This window comes from Leptinotarsa decemlineata, unplaced genomic scaffold, assembly GCF_025532065.1.
Source record: "Leptinotarsa decemlineata unplaced genomic scaffold, Ldec_3_MD MMD2_tig00000010_RagTag_RagTag, whole genome shotgun sequence".
Classification (NCBI taxonomy): domain Eukaryota; kingdom Metazoa; phylum Arthropoda; class Insecta; order Coleoptera; family Chrysomelidae; genus Leptinotarsa; species Leptinotarsa decemlineata.
This window is the reverse complement of record NW_027412538.1, coordinates 7,422,535-7,443,127: the sequence shown is the minus strand read 5'-3', so window position 1 is coordinate 7,443,127 and position 20,593 is coordinate 7,422,535. Positions and strand designations below refer to the sequence as shown.

Genomic DNA, 20,593 nt, shown 5'->3' with positions numbered 1-20,593 from the left:
CATTCCGGCATTACCTATTTCAGCTATTATGTACATGTATAAACACTTTTAATTGTTTATTTTAAACAAGCACTCTCATGTGTTGAATTTATGTATTTTGTACTAATGTTTATATACATTTCATGTTTTTTACCATTGACGACTCCTATATCATTGTGAAGTGGTCATATTAAGGAATAAAGATATTGTATTGTATTGATAGGTTAGGTGCACAAAATGTCATATTTCACAGAATGTCTCAGAACTCGAAACATAAGTAAACAAAACAGCACGCCTCATCTTTGTTTGTCTCATACAGGTAACAGATTCATTGTCCTTTATTAGCTATAACCGAAGTTGCCAAATGGTGAAATAGAAACGAATCCCTTTAAATGTTGAATGCATAAGTATTTAAATAATTTCTTAAAGAAAGAGGTTGAAATGATAAGTTTAAAATGCGTTTTTTTTTAGAGCTCTTTTATGAAAACTACTTGATTTTCGTCAGGAGGAACATTCCCCATTGTCAGAACATTTTACTAGTTTTCTCCGTACGAGGTCTTTTCAAAAAATATGATTAAAGAATTTGGATGGTACAATGCTCAACGATTTTATTAATTTTTTTTCTGATCGATATTGTAGATTGCTGAGGAGAGTGGTGTGATGACTGCTATCTAGGACCTTCTGAATAATTTTTTAGTTTTTAATACACTATCTACATCATTATTATCTTCTTTTTTTTTCAATAAAACCGTTTAACATACTTTTTTTACTTATTTTTTTATTGATCTACTACCTGAATAATTGAGGTTTCTATCGGGACTGGTGATAGGTCAATTATCAATTAGGCGGACACAGCGTTTACAATAATAATCCATTAAAAACACCAACAAATGACCAAACACAAAATAACAGTCTAATCTCGTAGCGAGGAGAATTAGAATTCGGAATGCCTCGGCTAAGAAATGTATTTCGAAATTACTTTCTCACTGACAAAAGGTCGAGTCATGAATTTAGTCGAAAAGGATCAACCACTTGAGCCCGAATTCTTTGTCTAAATCCATAAAAGTGTTAACAATGAGTACCTACTCGAAACATCTCAAGTGGCCTCGTTCTAAATATCCATGTTTTTCGGCAATAAACTTTCGGTTCAAGAGACGAAAGACTTTCAATGATATGCGATAAAAAAAATAAAAATGCTAATAAAAAATAAAATAAAAGAATTAATATAAGAAACCCAAGCAGATGGATATTTTGGACGACTGCTCGGTAATAGAGTTATGAAACGGTTAATTTCCAAACAACAATTTATAATACAAAAATAAAAATCAATAACGAAATAAAATGTTTCTAAACTAAGTAGTTGTAGGAAAAACTACATTTCTATTTAAATGAAAACAATAAAAAAAGTCATATTGAGTTTCTAAACTGACTCTGAATTAACGCAACCGAAAATTAAAAGAAAACCATTCCGCGACGCTCATCATTTTTTAAGATTCATTACGAAACAACAAACTAATCATTCAAACAAGTTACATTCGCACAATTTGCTTCGTCTACGCCTACGTGATGTTGGCCCTTGAAACGAAGGTCTGCCTAGTGACCTAGTTCAAAATTCCGGACGACGTGACGTGTCGCACCTACGCTCCCTTTCTTCATTCATGGTTACCCTTAAGGGGAGCGGAAATTAAGGAAGGAACGTTCCACGTGCCTGTATTTGGTCACGTAGGTGCTTGTTGGAAATGAAAGGGAAAAGTATATTTACTGAAGATGAATACTTACGGAATGGATGTCAAATATATAATGGAGTTATTTTCTCAAACCACTAGATATGCTGTGTTGAAAATGAAAAATAAGAAAATGAGCATGTAAAAAAAGTTTGATTCACCCGTTTTGATGATGATGCATATTCTGCATGACGAATGAAAAATTATATGTAGAAAAAATTTGTATCACCCCTTCTTCACTTTGATTTTTCTTCAGAATGGCTATTAGATATCGAAATTATTTTCTCAAAACGCATTTTGTGTTTAAAAAAAATCTACGTGAAGACATGAAATTAATTCATCCCTTTTCACCCCCCCCCTACATTACTTGTTACTTTACGAAAGTCTGTGTTGTGTGTCTCTTTGTGTTTCTTTGTGCCTGCATGTATCGGTTGATTTTTTAAGAGGTATAGGATTTGATTTTAAAAACAACACAAAAAATCGATCGATATAATGATCAATATAATTCAATGTTTGAAGATGATTTCATACAAATGTTGTCCGCGGCTCCGCTTTAGATGGCCCATGCGCAAGGTCCAATTTTGGCACACTCTAACATATCGACCGGTATTTCACGTATAAATGCTTCAATATTGGCTCCCAGAGCGTCAGTCGTTGCTGGTTTATCCCTGTAGACATGAGCCTTAACATTACCCCACAAGAAATAATCCAAAGGCGTTAAATCACACGATCTAGGCGGCCAATTAACGGGCCCCAAACGTGAGATAAACTGTTCTCCGAAGGCGGCTCGTAATTGGGCCATTGTTTCGCGTGCCGTGTGGCATGTGGCACCGTCTTGTTGAAACCACATGTCAGGCATGTCCAATTCTTCCATTTTGGGCAACAAAACATCACACGGTAGTGCTCGCCATTCACAGTAACGTTCCGGCCATTGTCGCTTTTGAAGAAGTACAGCCCGATGATGCTACCGACTCATAATCCACACCAAACAGTGACTTTTTCGGGATGCATCGGTAGCTCTTGCAATGCTTGTGGCTGGTCTTCACTCCAGATGCGGTAATTTTGCTTGTTAATGTATCCGTTCAACCAGAAATGAGCCTTGTCGCTGAACACAATTTTTCGATAAAAATGTGGATCTTTCTCCAACTTTACCAGCGCCCATTCACCAAATGTTAGACGTTGTGGGAGGTCGTGTGACTTCAATTTTTGCACCAGCTGTATCTTATAAGGTTTTACACCCAAATCCCTTTGCAAAATTATCCACTTAGTGGAGTAACAGGCCCAATTGCTGCGAACGGCGGCGAATCGACATATCACGGTCATCACGAACACTGGCGGATATAGCCGCGATATTTTCTTTGGTTCTCACTCTACGTATGCGTGTTTGTGGTTTGATATCCAATGATGTAAACTGGATTCGAAATATAGTCACAAACTTTCGAATAGCTCTCTCAGTAGGCCAACGAAACTGCCCATAAATTGAATGCACTTTCGTCACCGAGCATGAATTTTGATAATAAAATTCAATAATTTGCAAGCGTTGTTCATTCGTAAGTCGATTCATAGACCAAACTGAACAAGTTTGACAATGTCACAAGACACGATTCACGCGTGATCTGTCAAAAACAGTGTTGCCAAAAAGATAACAGTGAAAAAATCACTCATTACATACCCTGCCTGTTCAAAAAATTAGTCGAATTTGCATTTTTCTCAAAAAAATATATTTATTCATTCATTGATTTCTATTTTGTCCCCTTCAGAGTAATCCTCAGATATAATATACTTGTGTAACGAGTTTTCTCGAAGTAGTTCTGATATGCACGTTTTGGTACGTCCTTGAGCTCTCAAAGCGATTCGGTTTTCATCTCCTCAATCGCCGCAAAACGCTGCTCTTTCATGAGTCTCTTCAATCTACGGAACAGGGGGCCAAATCTGGTGAATACGGTGGCTGAGGCGTGATTACGGTCTTGTTTTTGGTAAAAAAGTACGAACAAGCAATGACAAGTGAGCAGGTGCATTACCGTGACGCGAAAGCCATGAATTGTTTTTCCATAATACCGGATGTTTTCTTCGTATTGCTTCTCTCGACCATGTGGCAAGAAGTCCTGATGCACTTCGCCACGGTAATAGAAGAAAAACCTTAACAATGGATCGGACTTGGCGTGCTTTTTTGTTTTGGCTCTCTTGGACTCTTCCACGGGGACGATTGGACTTTGGTTTTAAGCAAATCTGTATCACCGTTGACATCTTTCAACAATTTCTGAGTGATGCTCATACGACGGTTTTTTTAGAACGAACTTCGGTGCCATACTTTTCATGCCCAAAATTTCCGAAAAAATTGCATGGCATTAGCCCACTGATATGTCGACATCCTGAGCAAATTCTCTAATAGTGATTCGACAAATTTCCATAACAATTATCTTCACTTTCTCAACATTTTTATTGATGTACTGGGGTGTCCAGGGCGGGAGTCGTCATTCACATCTCGACCTCCTGTGAAAAAACTTGTACCACTTGTAAACATTTTTCTGACTCAGAGTAAAATCACCGAAGTTCGAGACGAGCAGCGTGACCACATTTTATTTGAGAAATCTACCTACGGTGTCGTCGAAAATCTACTGAAATCTACTGCAATGTATTTGAAGTGGTGTACTCTTTGTTTTGAAGTTTGATATAGTTTTCGACCACTAGGTGGCGCTTGTAAAGACATTTGAATAGCATCACTGAATCTAGAAGGCATGTTGATTTCTAGTTGTTTATTTTGAACACTGGGACTATTTCAAATATTAGATTTAAAAATTCAAAAACAGAAAGGTTTCCATGTTTTAAATGAAACTTTCATTTCTTTGAAAGTCTGAAATCGAAAAGTGAAATGAAATAATGTATTATCTTCTTCTTCCTTTATTCAGAGGTCGAAGGTATTCAGAAAACAGTAACAAGCAATCGGGAAATGGATGTTTTATGATCTGTATCCATTTTGTGTTCTGTGTATCGAGCGGGCAGAAACTAGAAATAGGCCTTTTCATCACAATTTTTTTTCTGTGCATGCGTCAGTATCAGCCATCTTTTTCGTACTGTTTTTTGTAAACAACCATGTTAAAGAGCCCGCGACTGATGTTTTAAAAATTATAATATAAATTGAACTTTATTAATTATAAAAAAAGTTAAAAAAAGTAGTAGGTGAAAATAATCAGGAAAAAAATTTTATATTCCATTATAATTATGTTATCTGTACGAAAAGGAACAACAAAACGGTGTTGTTATGGAATATGTAAAAGTGATACACGATACAAATTTTCCAAAACCTTGTCATAAATATCGCAAAAAAAATTATCAAATCATCAAGCAAATTACATATTAAAACATGTGCGAAATGTGAATTATGGGTGAAAAAATGTGGCAGGAGTGACCGAGGCTTGAAATCTATTGATGATGTTACCAAGGATACTTATATTTGCTCACTACATTTCATTGGAAAAAGTGGTTCAACTGAACAAAACCCTGATTATTTAAGCTATCAATAAATTCAACTTACATACATTATTCCTTATTGCATTTTTGACTGTAAATTTCATATATATTATGCTGTATTAAATATTTCCCTCTGATAAAAATTACTAAACATATTCAATTCAGTATTTACATATTTGTCTAATAAATAATTACATATGTACAGCCTCAAAATATTAATGGCTTGATTTATTTATTAGTTCCATAAGTAATACTCTTGTTAACTGAAATATATCTTCAATTAAATAAAATAAATTGACATTATTAATAAGAATAAAACTGTAAATACTATTTTTTTATATGCTTTTAGATAGTTAACAAATGCTGATACCTAACCTCTCAATCAGCTCACTTTTTTCCTTTTTGCGGACGCCCATGACGTTTTAACGACCTTTTTAATTGTTCACAATTATGAGCCTCAACTGAATTATTAACGAGTACCATCAATGGTTTTTTCCAATAATTTATTTGTTTGTAGAGATAATATTCTTGCCCAGCTATTGTTGATTGAAACAGTACGAATGTTTTGAATTATGCCGCCAATTCAATATGACAGCTACGCTTGCGCTCGTCTTATGATGAAAAGGCCTATAATGAATTCATGTCATTTGCTGTAGATGTCGGGACTCGCATTGAAATGAAAATTCTATCGCCAAGGCATACCAACAAAAAAACATCGCTAATCGAATGTACCTAGTATCACGCGAAATTTGAACATTCACCTTATTTTTTTAACAAACCTCGTAGGTATGTTTCAGTTATTGAAAATTGAGAAGTTTGAAAAATTAAGTTATCCTTATAAAATCAAATTAGCAAATACTTAAAAGGTTATGGTTCAGAAAGAGCGAATTTTGTGAAATACAATCGGAGTAGCTCTCATATTAAGAAAATATTTTATGACAAACAACCTAAAATGAAAGTATATAGAATGGCAGGTGTAGTTTTCCTCTATATATTCATAATTATTACTAACATGTTAACTATAAAGTTTGGGTTTCCCTCTTTCACACCTACATGAAAATTACTTGAATTTACAAGTTATGAATTAGGCGGCACGTACTCGTATACAAATGGTGGTCAACATTTGTACGAATGTTATTCATAATTTGTTTAACTTTGTGGTATAGCTGATGATAATTGACTTGTCTTAATGATTTTATTTATTTACTGTCCGGATTTATCTGCTAGATATCCTTCAACAAAAGTTGCATTTGTAAATTTGTAATTTCTACTCCAGAGTGTTTGTTTTGAATTTTTTGAAGTGTCAACATTTTGAAACACTTACAACATAGTGTCCAACATGTTGCCTTCAGTTTAAAAAAAAGGATGAGGGAATCTTCCAAAGAAAGGAAGGAAGTAATCAATTTGAAAATAAGTAACTCTATACATGGATGTGTAGATCATGCAAAGAAGTAACTTTCAGACATAAACTGAAAGAAAGTCCTCCTGAAACAGCTACTTTCATATAAACATTGAATTATACGAAAGAAAAAATTCTTTCGAAACACTTCGACACTTGCCTTAGGGCAAGTGTCTTAAGGTGAAACATCGGTGTATACCAGTGAGGATGGCAGTGTTCTATGTAAGTGCAATTTGTTACCATTCATTTAAAGTAGAACTCATGTGATATCTGATTTTTATTCCACAACGAATGTTTTAAATACAAACTGAGTAGAGAAAAGTATCTTCTGTATAATTCAGTGTTTATATAGAAGTATTTGTTTCGAAAGAATTTTTTCTTTCCTTTAATTCAATGTTTATATGAAAGTAGCTGTTTCAGGAGGACTTTCTTTCAGTTTGTGTCTGAAAGTTACTTCTTTGCATGATCTACACATCCATGTATAGAGTTACTTCCTTCCTTTCTTTCTTTCCAAAACAAAAAAAAAATTATATTGTGCTTTTGCAAGATCCATTCTTGAATATTGTTCGGTTATATGGGATCCATACTATAATGTAAATATCGATTTGATTGAGAATGTTCGAAATAAATTCTTAAGGAATTGTGCTTTTCAATTTGGTATTCAACGAAATGAATATGAGTACAGTCAACTCTTAACCAAGCTAAATATAAAATCATTGAATTTCTATGAACTTGAGTTTCCTCTACAAATTAATAAATAGTGAGATAAACTTCCCAGAACTACTTCAACTAATAACTTTTCATATCAAACAAATAGATACGAGAAACCCTGACATTTTCTATGTACATTTTTTCTGTACCAATTATGGTTTGAACAGTCCGATTCCTCGTATTTTGAAGCTGGGCAATCAATATCATAATAACTTAGATCTGTTTAATGTATTTCTTCAGGTCTTTAAAAATCAATTGAAAAGGCCATGAAGTCGTTTTCGAAGCTTTTCTTTACCTTACCATTGTCTTTGTAAGTACCAGATTTGTTACATCTTTTTTCTTATAAGTAAGTACCAGAATTGTTTCATCTTTTAGTGATGTAGTCACTTGGCATAGGGATTCATTAATATTTTGTATTTCACACTTTGCTGAATGTTTTATAAAATTGTAAATTGTAATGTAGACATCAGACATGAGTATTCAAAAATACTTTGTAGTTCCTCACACTTTGTTAAATATGTTTTTGTAAATTGGCTTTGCCGTTGAATAAATAAATAAATATGTTGTTATAAAAAGGGAAGGCGTTATTATTTTTTTATTCGAAAACTTGAAACATAATTGAAAAATATTAGAAGCAGATTCTCAAAACGCAAACCTGGACTCGCAAGTATTCTCCTCGTCGATTTATTTGAAGGACCATCAGTTTTACCATAGGACGAGGAGTTTTTCAGACTATATATTAGGCCAATTAAGTGACCTTTTGTCACCCGGAAGACCCATGAAGGGGCACATCGAAAAAGGGAGACCCATGTAGGGGCACATTATTTTTCAGAAGTCTGAATGAAATACTGTTGGTAGAAAATGGCCGTTATGAAACTCATATTCAACATTTTTGCCAGTTTTTTATCTGGAATACGTAGTCCACTGTTGTGTATATCAGGTTTTATTCTGTGATTTTTTATTATACACGTTTTCGATTTATAATCTGAGGTAGCTTTCAAATGGTCATCGTATTTTTTCATATATTTTCCAGTTCTACTCGATATTTCCTGTTGATATACCTCATTTTTTTAAATTGCACATTGTCCTTAGCAAAACGCGTAGTGTTCGACAGTGAAACATTTCATTTTTAGCACACTTAAGGTAGGGAGAATCTAGTAAATTTTTTATTGCTTCTTTGAGTAGCAAAAGAAAGCCTCGGAAGCTAACTTGGGGCACACCAAAAATTTTCAATATTTTTTCAGAAAAATCAGTCATGAATTGAGAGTAGAAAAATATGTCTGTATTTCTAACGATTTAGGTATCATAATTTTTAAATTACTAACAATGTTCTTAAAAAAACATACTAATATTGCGATTTTCGTTGCAAACCGTGGCACCTGCAGTGTTATCCACCTGCTGGATAACACTGAATATGCTAATATTTATATTTAAAATTAAACACAATATGTTGTCAAATTATCTGAGTGATCTACACAAGTAGTATTCATACACACTCCACTAGAAATAGAATAGGAAATTTTTATATCAACAGAGAACATATAGGTTGCGACTCGTTGTATAGTTCTGGTCTGATTGCATTTAATAATTTGCCAAGTCATACAAAAAGCTGTGCATTCAAAAGAAAATGTAGTGAATATACTTCAAGTAATCGTCATCAATAATTCGTCTTGTTTTCTAGTTTCTTGTTTTTAAAATGTGACTTGTTTTCAATTTTATGTATATTTTTTATTGTTTTGTATTTAATAAGTGACTAACTGTACTATGAAGAGCATTATTTGCTGATAAAGAGTAATAATAATAATAATTATGCAGAGAAACATGTGTTGCAGTTTTGTAAACCGTTTCGAGTACAAATCCAATTCCATTCAATTTATGTTTTTAGTTTTCTGAATAAAAATTTTCCAATTTTCATTTTATGTATATTTCAGGCAATGATCGCATGCTATCCAGGGCTTGGTTCACATTATGTCAAACATGTTGATAATCCAAACAAAGACGGCAGGTGTATTACAGCCATCTACTACCTTAATCTCAACTGGGATGTGAAAAAAAATGGCGGTCTGCTGAGGATATTTCCTGAAGGGTGGTGCGAAGATAAAGTAAGTATTTGTAGGAATCATTTAATAACTGAAATGAAAATTAAACAAGTCTGCAAAAAAATATTGAGGGCTGTTTTATTTTGCGTAATTCTTATGTTTTTGGGCGTGCTGAACCCTTAAATGAATGAATGAATACGTTTATTTAGGAAATCCTAATATACATACAATAATAATAATAAATCAGTAAACAATAATAATATGTCCATGAACAACAATAATAATAACTAATAACTAGAGTCATACATATGACTGTAACCTAACAATGTTGAGAAATAAAGTAGAAAAGGAAACAAAATTCAAAGTTAACTAACCTAGATAAGAATATATTAACAATTTAAAACATACTGATACATGATGATAAATGTTAAGATTTAAGACTACTGATGTTCTGCATCATTCAATTTTTTCCTACAAAATTGTGTTGTCTCGTAGTTGTGAGTACTATCACGATAAGTAATGAATTCATCAAAATAAGATGGTAACATATTATTAATAGTCTTGAAAATAAATATCATTGCTGATCTATAGAACCTTTCTTTTATTGATAACCATTGTAATGTGTCAAGCATAAACTTCATGCTTGTATAATAATTACATTTTAATATGACTCTCATTCCCCGATTTTGTAGTTTTTGTAAAGTCGAAATTTTGTTTTGATCACACCCATATAGTAAATGTACTACAATATTCGAAATGAGGCTGAATGATTGTGTTATATATAGTGACCTTGGAAGAAACTGACAAGTGATAAAGAGATTCGAGTAAAAAAGTAAAGTTTCTTTGATATTTTTTTAGTTATGTATTTGAAGTGTGCATCATAAACAGTGTGAAGATAAACAGTTGTCTAACATGAATCCCAGGTATTTAATTTCAGTTACAAATTCTATTTTTTCATTATTAATTTTCAAAGAATAGGAATTTATGTTTATATATTTATATGCTTATATTCAAATGACTTACACGTTTTCTGAAATCAGTTGAAAATATTCAGACAGGTTTTTTGTTGCAGACTTGTTTTATAATATTTGCGAAATCTGTTTTAGTGACTACCTTTTATTATTAACATTAAATTGATCAGAAAACAAATATCCAGCTCGACTATGGTGGTATTTTTGCCGAGTATAGATACTCGACGAAAAATATATTGAATTGAACCAAAACCTGATGAGATCAGACCTTGCTTTATATCAGTTAAACATAAAACTTGTTGAATACATAATAACTTAATCCTCTTAGCCAAGATGGACAAGAATGAATCAAGCACACATTAACACATTTTTTGTAACCCTTTCAGAAAAATTCAAACACCTTCCTTGTACCTGATAATAAGAGGGGGCTGCTAAGCCTCTGCCATTCACAAAAATTCATCACATGCTTATAACTTCAGAATTTTGAATATATTTAGCTGAGTATCTTCGGTATCTTGGATTTTTGTGGCCTATCTCTACTGAAATTAACTGTTGAAGCTGACAATTATGAATATTCTAATTTTAAAATGTGTGCCGTCATTATTCATAACTTTTATAGAATGTATTATCCTTCTTTTCGTTTTGATAACCTGATAGAAATTTGACTATTCAACTTGATGTAGTGAAAAAGGTATTTTTATCATATGTATCAGTATTTTTATTCAATAGAAAGACGTGATCTTATGCAAGTTATCTGAAAAGGTACTGATAAGAAGTTGAAGACTTGAATTACACCTGAGAATGGGGAATGTACCTCAATTTGGCAAATTATTACAGCAAATGCAAGTTTGAACAAAATAAAGTTCAAATTCACTTTGAAAAGTATTCAAATTGATGTTTCAAATGTTGGGTTTTAATTTTTAAAGCAATTTGTTTCTAATTCACATATTGGCAACAGCGCCTATATCAAGTTGAAATAATTTATACTCACCTAGATATTCTACTTAAAAAAAGGAAAATTATCTTTATAAATCAGCAATTAAGGCAAAATATAAATTATAGTTCAATACCACCTCCACAGGCCACATAAACAACAGTTGTTTTGTTATTTATTTATCTAGAGGAAGATAGGTTAGGTGCACAAAATGTTATATGTCACAGAATGTCTCGGAACTCGGAACATAAGTAAACAGAACAGCACGCCTCTGAAATATGTCATCTTGTTTGTCTCATACAGGTAACAGATTTATTGTCCTTTATTAGCTATAACCAATGTTGCCAAATGGTGAAATAGAAACGAATCCCTTTAAATGTTGAATGCATTATTTCATTCCTCTTTTTTAAAGTATTTAAATAATTTTTTAAAGAAAAAGGTTGAAATGATAAGTTTAAAATGCGTTCGTTGTTTTAGAGCTCTTTTATGAAAACTACTTGATTTTAGTCAGGAGGAGCATTCCCCATTTCCTTGTAAATGAAAATATATATGAACACTCTTATATATTACATTATGTAGTGATCCTGTGAAGGATCTGTTTCGATTTTATAATGAATGCTTGAAGTCTGTTAAAAAAATAAGTTGAATGTTCACATTCACCAAAAAAACCGTCGCATGAGCATCGCCCAGGAATTGTAGAATGACGACAACAGCGATTCAGATTTGCTTAAAAGGGTCATAACTGGTGACGAATCATGATAATATGGTTGTGACATCGAAACCAAAGTCCAATTGTCCCAATGGAAGAGCCCAGAAGAGCCAAGACCAAAGAAGCATGCCAGGTTTCATCAAATGTCTAGATTTTGCTGGGTTATCTCTAATCACTGTTAAATTCTTGCCACATGGTCGTACGGTCAGTAAGGAGTATTATCTTGAAGTTATGCGCCGGCTTGCGAAAAACAATAGGATGAAAACGTCCGGTATGGTGGAAAAATAATGGCTTCTGCATCACGATAATGCTTGTTCGTAATTTGGCCAAAAACAACACCATAATCATGTCTCAGCCACCGTGTTCACCAGATTTGACCACCTGCGACTTTTCCCTGTTCCCAAGATTGAAAAGGCCCATGAAAGAACGGCGTTTTGCGGCGATTGAGAAGATGAAAACCGAAACACTAAGTGAGCTCAAGGGCAAACCAAAAAGTGCATATCATAACTGCTTCAAGGATTGGAAAAAAATGCCGGCACAAGTGTATATCTGAGAGATTGAAGTCCACCTTATTTTTTTAACAGATCCCATACATACTAAGTTGTTTCTTACGTATTTTTCTTCTAGTTCTGAAAGAAACTTCCGTGATTATCTACATATCTTTGAAGTCTATATTGGAGTTGATTACTTTCATTGTCCCTTCAGACGTTTTCCATGTTTTATGTATGAGGGAGAAGTATAAAGCTACACTTATGAATGTGAATTAATTTTCGTAGTTCGTTGGTTAGGAGTGGGGCCAAAAAGTTTCATCAAACTCAGTTTTTTCAAAAATGCAATTGTGAATATTTGAACTTGACTGAAATTTTGTTACATATTCCTTAAAAGCTATAAAAGTATTTTTTAACAATCTCCCACATTATCCAGATGAATATCTATCAAGTGTTTCTTTGGAACTGCAGTGAATCATTAAATGTCTACCAAATTTTAGTCTTTGAATATTCTTATAACTCGTTCTCTTGAAATTTTCGTAAGTGGGGCTCGACCAGATTCAAACTCATTGAAAAACTTACTAATCTTCATAACATTTTTTACAGGTTGCCGATATTGAGCCGATATTTGATAGATTGCTGTTCTTTTGGTCTGACAGAAGAAACCCTCATGAAGTGCAACCCTCCCACAGTACTCGTTATGCCATTACACTGTGGTATTTTGATGCAGCTGAGAGGGAAGAAGCACGGAGACAGTTTGAACGAGAAAGTAAGGAACATTTTAGAGAGTTTTGAAAGGAAAAAGAATAAGTGGACAAGTGTGTATGTGTAGGCATATGTGTTTCAGAGCGTGCACTTATGTGAGTGAACATATATAATATGTTTTCAAGAACTTTATTTATGTATATACCGGGCAAGCCCAATTCACGTATAAGTAGTACAGTGCTATGTAGTACTTGATGCAATACAGTGGATTAAAAGTAAATTATAAGAATAATACAATTTTGAAGAAAGATAACAAGTAGATTATTTAAAAAAATTGAAATATATAACAATATGAACTAATATAATTCTTACAGGCAAGTAACACTAGACACAATACGACGTCACAAGCAGAGAGTATTAGATGGCTAGGTGAAGAATATGATTTTTGAAGCGGGAAACTGATATATTAAAGATTTGAAGGTTATTTAAAGAGTTAGCCAATCGAATAGTTCTGGGAATAAAGCTGTTGTATGAATAATTGAATCTGTGAAAAGAAACCTGTCCTGTCTAGTTGAACGACTGGGGACATGTAAAGATATTTTGGAGAGAAGCTCAGGGCTGATACTCAGTCCGTTGATAATTTTGAATAGAAGTATTAAATATAATAGAATTTCAAAATACATTCCAATATAGTATAGTCATAGTATGTACTCATCTTGAAAGCAATATATCGCAGGAAATTGTGCTGTACGACCTCGAGTATCACTTTTTGTGTAAAGTAATGAGGGGGACCAAACTGTAGAACAATAATCTAGACGAGATCTAACCAGGGAAAAATAAAGATATTTAATAGCAGTGATGTTGGTGAAATCAAGGGTGGTTCTCTTTATAAAGCCAAGCATCTTCAAATTATAGCTACACTGAGGTCTCATTTTGCCTACTTGTGGGTGAAGGTCGGGGAAGGTCAAATATCTGGGAGTGATACTAGAAACCAGGCTGACCTGGAACCAACATCTAGAAGGAGTTATAAGAAAGGTGGAGGTAGCACTGATGATGGTATTTTGCACCTACAGAAAGACATGGGGAATATTGAGAGCAATGAAAACCACTTCAACAGCTACATTATTTTGAGGCCTAAACGAAATGAGCGGATCAATATTAACAGAAAGGCTACACTTGGGGCACTGACGAAACCAAAAGTGACAACAAGACTGGTCTGAGAATGCTGTGAAGATTGCTGGAACAGATTGACAATAAACTAGGTGCCAGAACACTTAGGCATCGCAGGCAACAAAAAAGCCAATTGGTGTGCCAGACAAGGATCTACAACTCCATATATAGTTCCTGTACCAGCTGTGGGAGTATCAAAGAATTTGTTATGGAACAAATTCGAAAAGTGGGTATATAGGAAACAAAGAAAGTACTGGGAAAACATACCAAGGAACATACATTTCACTAGTTTGGACTTCCATTGTCTACTATATAAAATGATTTGAAATCCCTGAAACAAGTAAAAAAGAATAATTAAAAGAATAGTTGAAAATAACAATTATATTAAGCAACAATAAACCTGAAATGAAATGATAGTGAAATAACCTACAAGTAAAAATATAATAATTGAATAAATAAAAATTAAAGGAATGCAAAAAAGAAAATAATAAAAATAAAAAGTGTAGAGATTCCAAGTCACGTTAGTTCACGACGTTTCGATTGTTGGTATCTACAATCGTCTTCGGGTGATGACTGGACTGATTCCTCCGAGAGATGACTATTTTATAGGTCGTTGAAATACTTTCACTTTCTCTACTTTCCATTTTCCGCTTCACTGATTCCGTGAGAGATGACCGATTTGGCGGGAGTTGGTCATTTTCCGTTTGATGATGGGTTTCCATATGTTTCGTATATCTACGCTGGCCTGGCTGAATACGTTGTTGGACAACATGTATGCGGCTTCCTTAAATTTTCTCCTGAACCAATGTTCCTCTCTGTGCAAGATCTCAGCTTGGGACCACTCGATGTTGTGTTGATGGGTCCAAACATGGTCTGCTATTCCTGATTTGCTGGTTTCTCCTCGCTGTGTGTGCTTCTTGTGCTCGGCAATGCGAACATTCAATGGCCTCTTAGTTTCACCAATATAGGATTTTCCGCACTCACAGGGTATCCGGTAAATGCAATTCTTGGAATCGCAGTCCGCGTTTGAGGGCCTGGTTTTCGTGAGGCTGCTACGGATAGTGTTACCGGATCTGAAACAGGTTCTAATGTTGTACTTGGAACCAATTCTTCTTATCCTCTCCGATAATCCTCTGATGTAGGGAAGTGCAAGCACTGGTTGTGACGGCTTCTCTTCCTTGCGAGGCTCCTGCTGTCTTTTAGTCAAAGTCTTTTCTACCATCGTTTTGGAGTATCCATTCCGCTGAAGATCATTTTTGATGATGTCTAGTTCCTTCTCGAGACCTTCCTTTGTATTACAGAGCCCAAAAGCACGGAGAGGATAAGAAGAATTGGTTCCAAGTACAACATTAGAACCTGTTTCAGATCCGGTAACACTATCCGTAGCAGCCTCACGAAAACCAGGCCCTCAAACGCGGACTGCGATTCCAAGAATTGCATTTACCGGATACCCTGTGAGTGCGGAAAATCCTATATTGGTGAAACTAAGAGGCCATTGAATGTTCGCATTGCCGAGCACAAGAAGCACACACAGCGAGGAGAAACCAGCAAATCAGGAATAGCAGACCATGTTTGGACCCATCAACACAACATCGAGTGGTCCCAAGCTGAGATCTTGCACAGAGAGGAACATTGGTCCAGGAGAAAATTTAAGGAAGCCGCATACATGTTGTCCAACAACGTATTCAGCCAGGCCAGCGTAGATATACGAAACATATGGAAACCCATCATCAAACGGAAAATGACCAACTCCCGCCAAATCGGTCATCTCTCACGGAATCAGTGAAGCGGAAAATGGAAAGTAGAGAAAGTGAAAGTATTTCAACGACCTATAAAATAGTCATCTCTCGGAGGAATCAGTCCAGTCATCACCCGAAGACGATTGTAGATACCAACAATCGAAACGTCGTGAACTAACGTGACTTGGAATCTCTACACTTTTTATTTTTATTATTTTCTTTTTTGCATTCCTTTAATTTTTATTTATTCAATTATTATATTTTTACTTGTAGGTTATTTCACTATCATTTCATTTCAGGTTTATTGTTGCTTAATATAATTGTTATTTTCAACTATTCTTTTAATTATTCTTTTTTACTTGTTTCAGGGATTTCAAATCATTTTATATAGTAGACAATGGAAGTCCGAACTAGTGAAATTCATCACGAAACATTGTCAATCACCTTCAAACAAACAAGGAACATACACATAAAATCCTTCATGAGGAGACTGCCCGAGAAGGAAACTAAAGAACTTCTTCAACAAAGCAGGGACAGGGCTTCTCACTGGACACTGTCCATTGAGAGGGCACCTGAACAAAATAGAGCTGCACAACTGAGGCCTTAACTGCAGGCAACGCATCAAAGGAACAGAGGCAAACAATTTATGAAAAAACACAAATTATGTCCAGAAGAATATGATATACATCCAGCAAAAAGATTAGTTGAAAAAACAGAAACCAACACCAGGCAGCGCTATTTCAACCTACCATAATGATAATTAAGAGTGCGATCTTGCCGAAACTTTGTGATTGTATCAAAGGCGAATGGATGTACGCTTGGGATACCACTTCAGTTCAGAAAGGTTTCCGCGGTCAACAATCTAATAATCTAAAGTCCGTGTTGATCGGCGAAGTCACAGTTGATGTTTGGGAGTAGGCAGATGAGGCCCCAGCTTCAAGTCAGAAAACTCTTGTAGCGTGTCACTACCTGAAGTGTAGGCAGATTGAAAACTCTGTGTAACGATAGCTCTTTGAAAATGTCTCCAAAGTCGAAGCTGAAACTACTGAAAACACAAGATGCGGTTCAATTCGGACTTTGAATTGCGCTCGGTCAATACTGGGCTCTTATGTCTCTCATTAGTAAATTCTAGATATTTATGTTTTCACAACATATATAATATTTATATTGCGATTGATGGTGACCTCTCAAAAAGGACTGAATAATTTTATATGTGTTTGTGTGTGTGTATGTATGTATTGTATTCAATTAACGTAATTGAAAGCAAATGTTTTTTGCAGGGAGATCAGAAGGTAGACATATGAAATGACGAGCATCGGCCTAAGACAGACTGAGAACACTGTAGAACAAATAACTGCTGAATGCATAAGAACAAACATTTTTGAGACAGTTATACGTCCGTGTACATATATTTGTGAGTTTTGTAAAAACACTGTTATTGTTAGGATATTCAACATGTGATATTTGGAATAATCAATCTTAGCCATTACGTAAACATATTGTGTGTTGGGCAGCATATTTTTCAGGTATTCAATTTCACTTTATCTTACATTGTCATTATGTGAATTCGTTGTGATGGAGTTATTATACTGGCAAAAAACAAAACTTTCCTTTCAGCTTCATCAAAAATATTGATAAAAAAAATGACTATGAAAGGAAGTAATTCAGTTAAAAAAGTTGATACAATGTCAGACTGAGGCAAGTCCCAATTTCAAAGTCTTGGATTGTAGCTCCAAAACTTAGTTTTATTTCTTAAACAATCTAAAAATATATCAACTGTAATAAAAAATGTAATGAATATTTTAAGAAAATACTTCTACTTCTATAAGTATTCTTTCTAGAATGTTCAAAAACTTTGCATTAATATTTATGAAAAAGTGTATAAGTGCTTCAGTCACCATTTTTTTTTTTAAATAGATTATAGCAATGGTGGAGATAAATGATTTCGCTCAGAATACTTTAATATGATGAAACGCATGACATATTTTTGTTATACTGTCGTTATCAATTTTTTTTATGGTTCAATAAAGTCAATATTTTGTTTGTTTTGGAATATTTGATGCCAATATTGAATTTTGTTAAATTGTCATTATTAAATTCCAAGAATATTGAGTCTTGAGGTTTTTTGAATTCCTTCTTCATGAAAAATAAATGCAAAAATCAAAGATGTAGTCTCAATTTTTTAATGAGTTGCATTCATCTCAAACTATAATTTTCAATTTTCTATTACAAATATCTGACATAAACTAGGTCTAGATAAGCAGATGGTTCAAGCATTTGAAATTTTTGTTGAAGATTTCTCAAAATATGTTAATTTCGGTATTTAAATTGAACTTGTACAACTTGGTTCATTACTTTTGAGGCTAAATGATATTATTTAATGAAATATTCATCGGTGAACTCGATAAATTATCATGAGATTGTTGAGACTCTATAATTTGTAAGTATTTCTATTTCTTGTTGGACCACAAGAAAAATGTCGCTTGTCAAAATAATAACCAACAAAAAAATTGATAAAAGACACATATTTTTTGTATTTAGTCAGTTTATACCCTTTTGTGAAGAAGTTGGGACTTCTGAGTGTTTTCTGGTGAACCAATGTGAGTGTACTTCAGACGAGTTCTTAATTTCACTGATGAGTCCACCGATTGATTACCATAGATTAATTTTTGGCCCATTTTAAACGTTGGCCTGTATCTGTTGGGTAAAGTAAACCATCTGAAATTTTCTGTTGAATTTAGGAACTCATCTTTTCTAAAAAAGCACCATAAATTGAAAAAATATCTATTTTTTTTTTAATTTTCTACTATATTAAATTAACCTTAATAGAATAAAAATAATTGATTCCAAAAGACTTGATTATTTTCAAGTTTCTATGGTTATGTATTCGGGAAATGAATTGAGAGATTTAATTTTGGTATGTTATGTTATTTCATTCCACATTCAATAGTTTTGATATTGTAGAAAATTAAAAAGTTATTTCCATATTTGTGACGATAAAAATCACAATGATTTTGAGATTATTTCATCATCACAAAATGAAAAATCTTGTGGGATCAGCTCTATTATCTGAGAATGTGAGACGGCATATTTTAGATACCTGGTTTTTACTTTTTTAAAGTGAAATAGAAATAGACCTTTTTTTCATAGCTCGATAAAAACTGGGAAAAATATGTACCAAAGTTCAATAATTCTAGGTAGTTCAAATTATTGAATGCAAAAATAGATACAAATGTGTCCAACCAACAAGTCAAAGTTTTATAGACCTGAAATCTATTCATATTAGGTCTGTCTCATTTTAGATAACCCTGAAAATTATGTTAGCAAATAAAAATTGTGGATGATTATATGATCATTACTTAGTAGTATATCACAATGTACGTGCCTGAAAGAAACTATTCACATAAAGTGATTTAAATTTTTAAAAACTGGTGCTTATCAGTTTGTAAGAGCGATTTTTTTATATTTTTTTCTTAAATTAGGATGTGTTAACAAACTGATAATACTGTATATTATTTTCTATTATAATTATTGGATTTTTGAAGTTATGGTAATATGTTTATAACTAATACATGTACAGTGAATTGATATCTTTGTTTTTATTTCTAAATGTATTGAGATCACTATTAGAAAAGTCCGTCTTCTCTCAATGAATGCATTTCAAGTGTTCAAAATCTATTTGCTGTAGAGAAAACAAGGAAGTTATTTTTCATTCATAATCGCAGCAATTTTGATTTTCAAATATCCTTAACAGAAATATGATAAAAGTAACCAATACTTGGATGAAAGTCAATTATATCGTATTCAACAAACACACTTTAACGCGAGATCTCCACTTGAATGTTTACAATACTGCGACACGTGTGACGCTGAAGATGTTATTAAATAGCGAAACACGTGTTGCTTTCAAGTAGAAATCCCACATTAAAGTGTGTATTTTGAATCATTATTAAACAAACCACAATTCGGAAGTATCATTGGCATTCGCCAATGCCAAATGGAAATATTTTTTCAAACTATCTAATGGAAAATAAAAATCTTAAAAATGTGACAAGTTAGACTCCTAATATTGTATAAAGTTGATTATAATTTCAATATTGTTTTAGCCATACAAATTACCAAGTTCTCGATATTATGTTAAATCATAACTAAAACTGTATTTATGGAACCTTTGGTGTGTGTAGGTAATGAATATTACTGGAGTTTTTTCCCAACACGAAATCGTTATTTTTAACACCTTGACAGGTATTTCGATCACCAAGTGATCATCTTCAAGAAGAAGATGTCCTTATGTAATGTTTAAATGTTATAGCTATATATATATATATATATAAAAACAATTTTCAGCTATATAAAAATTTATTTCACAATGTTGCCCATCTTAATTTATTTTTACAATGTTGAATTTCACTAGTTCGGACTCCCATTGACTACTATATGAATTGATTTGAAATCCCTGAAACAACTAAAAAGAAGAATTAAAAATGAATAGCTGAAAATAACAATTATATTAAGCAAAATAAACCTGAAATGAAATAATAGTGAAACAAAATA

The 20,593-nt window shown here is 33.3% G+C and overlaps 1 protein-coding gene across 1 annotated transcript in view; it reads left to right on the top strand.

Moving 5' to 3' along the window:
* The window catches only part of Hph (HIF prolyl hydroxylase), a 33,685-nt gene extending 14,058 nt beyond the window's left edge, over positions 1–19,627 (top strand). The window contains exons 2-4 of the mRNA XM_074171310.1: positions 9,216–9,386; positions 13,032–13,194; positions 17,320–19,627. Of these exons, the coding sequence (XP_074027411.1) occupies positions 9,216–9,386; positions 13,032–13,194; positions 17,320–17,348 (363 nt within the window). The 3' untranslated portion in view covers positions 17,349–19,627. The remainder of the gene's footprint in view (positions 1–9,215; positions 9,387–13,031; positions 13,195–17,319) is intronic.
* The last annotated feature ends 966 nt before the right edge of the window (positions 19,628–20,593 follow it).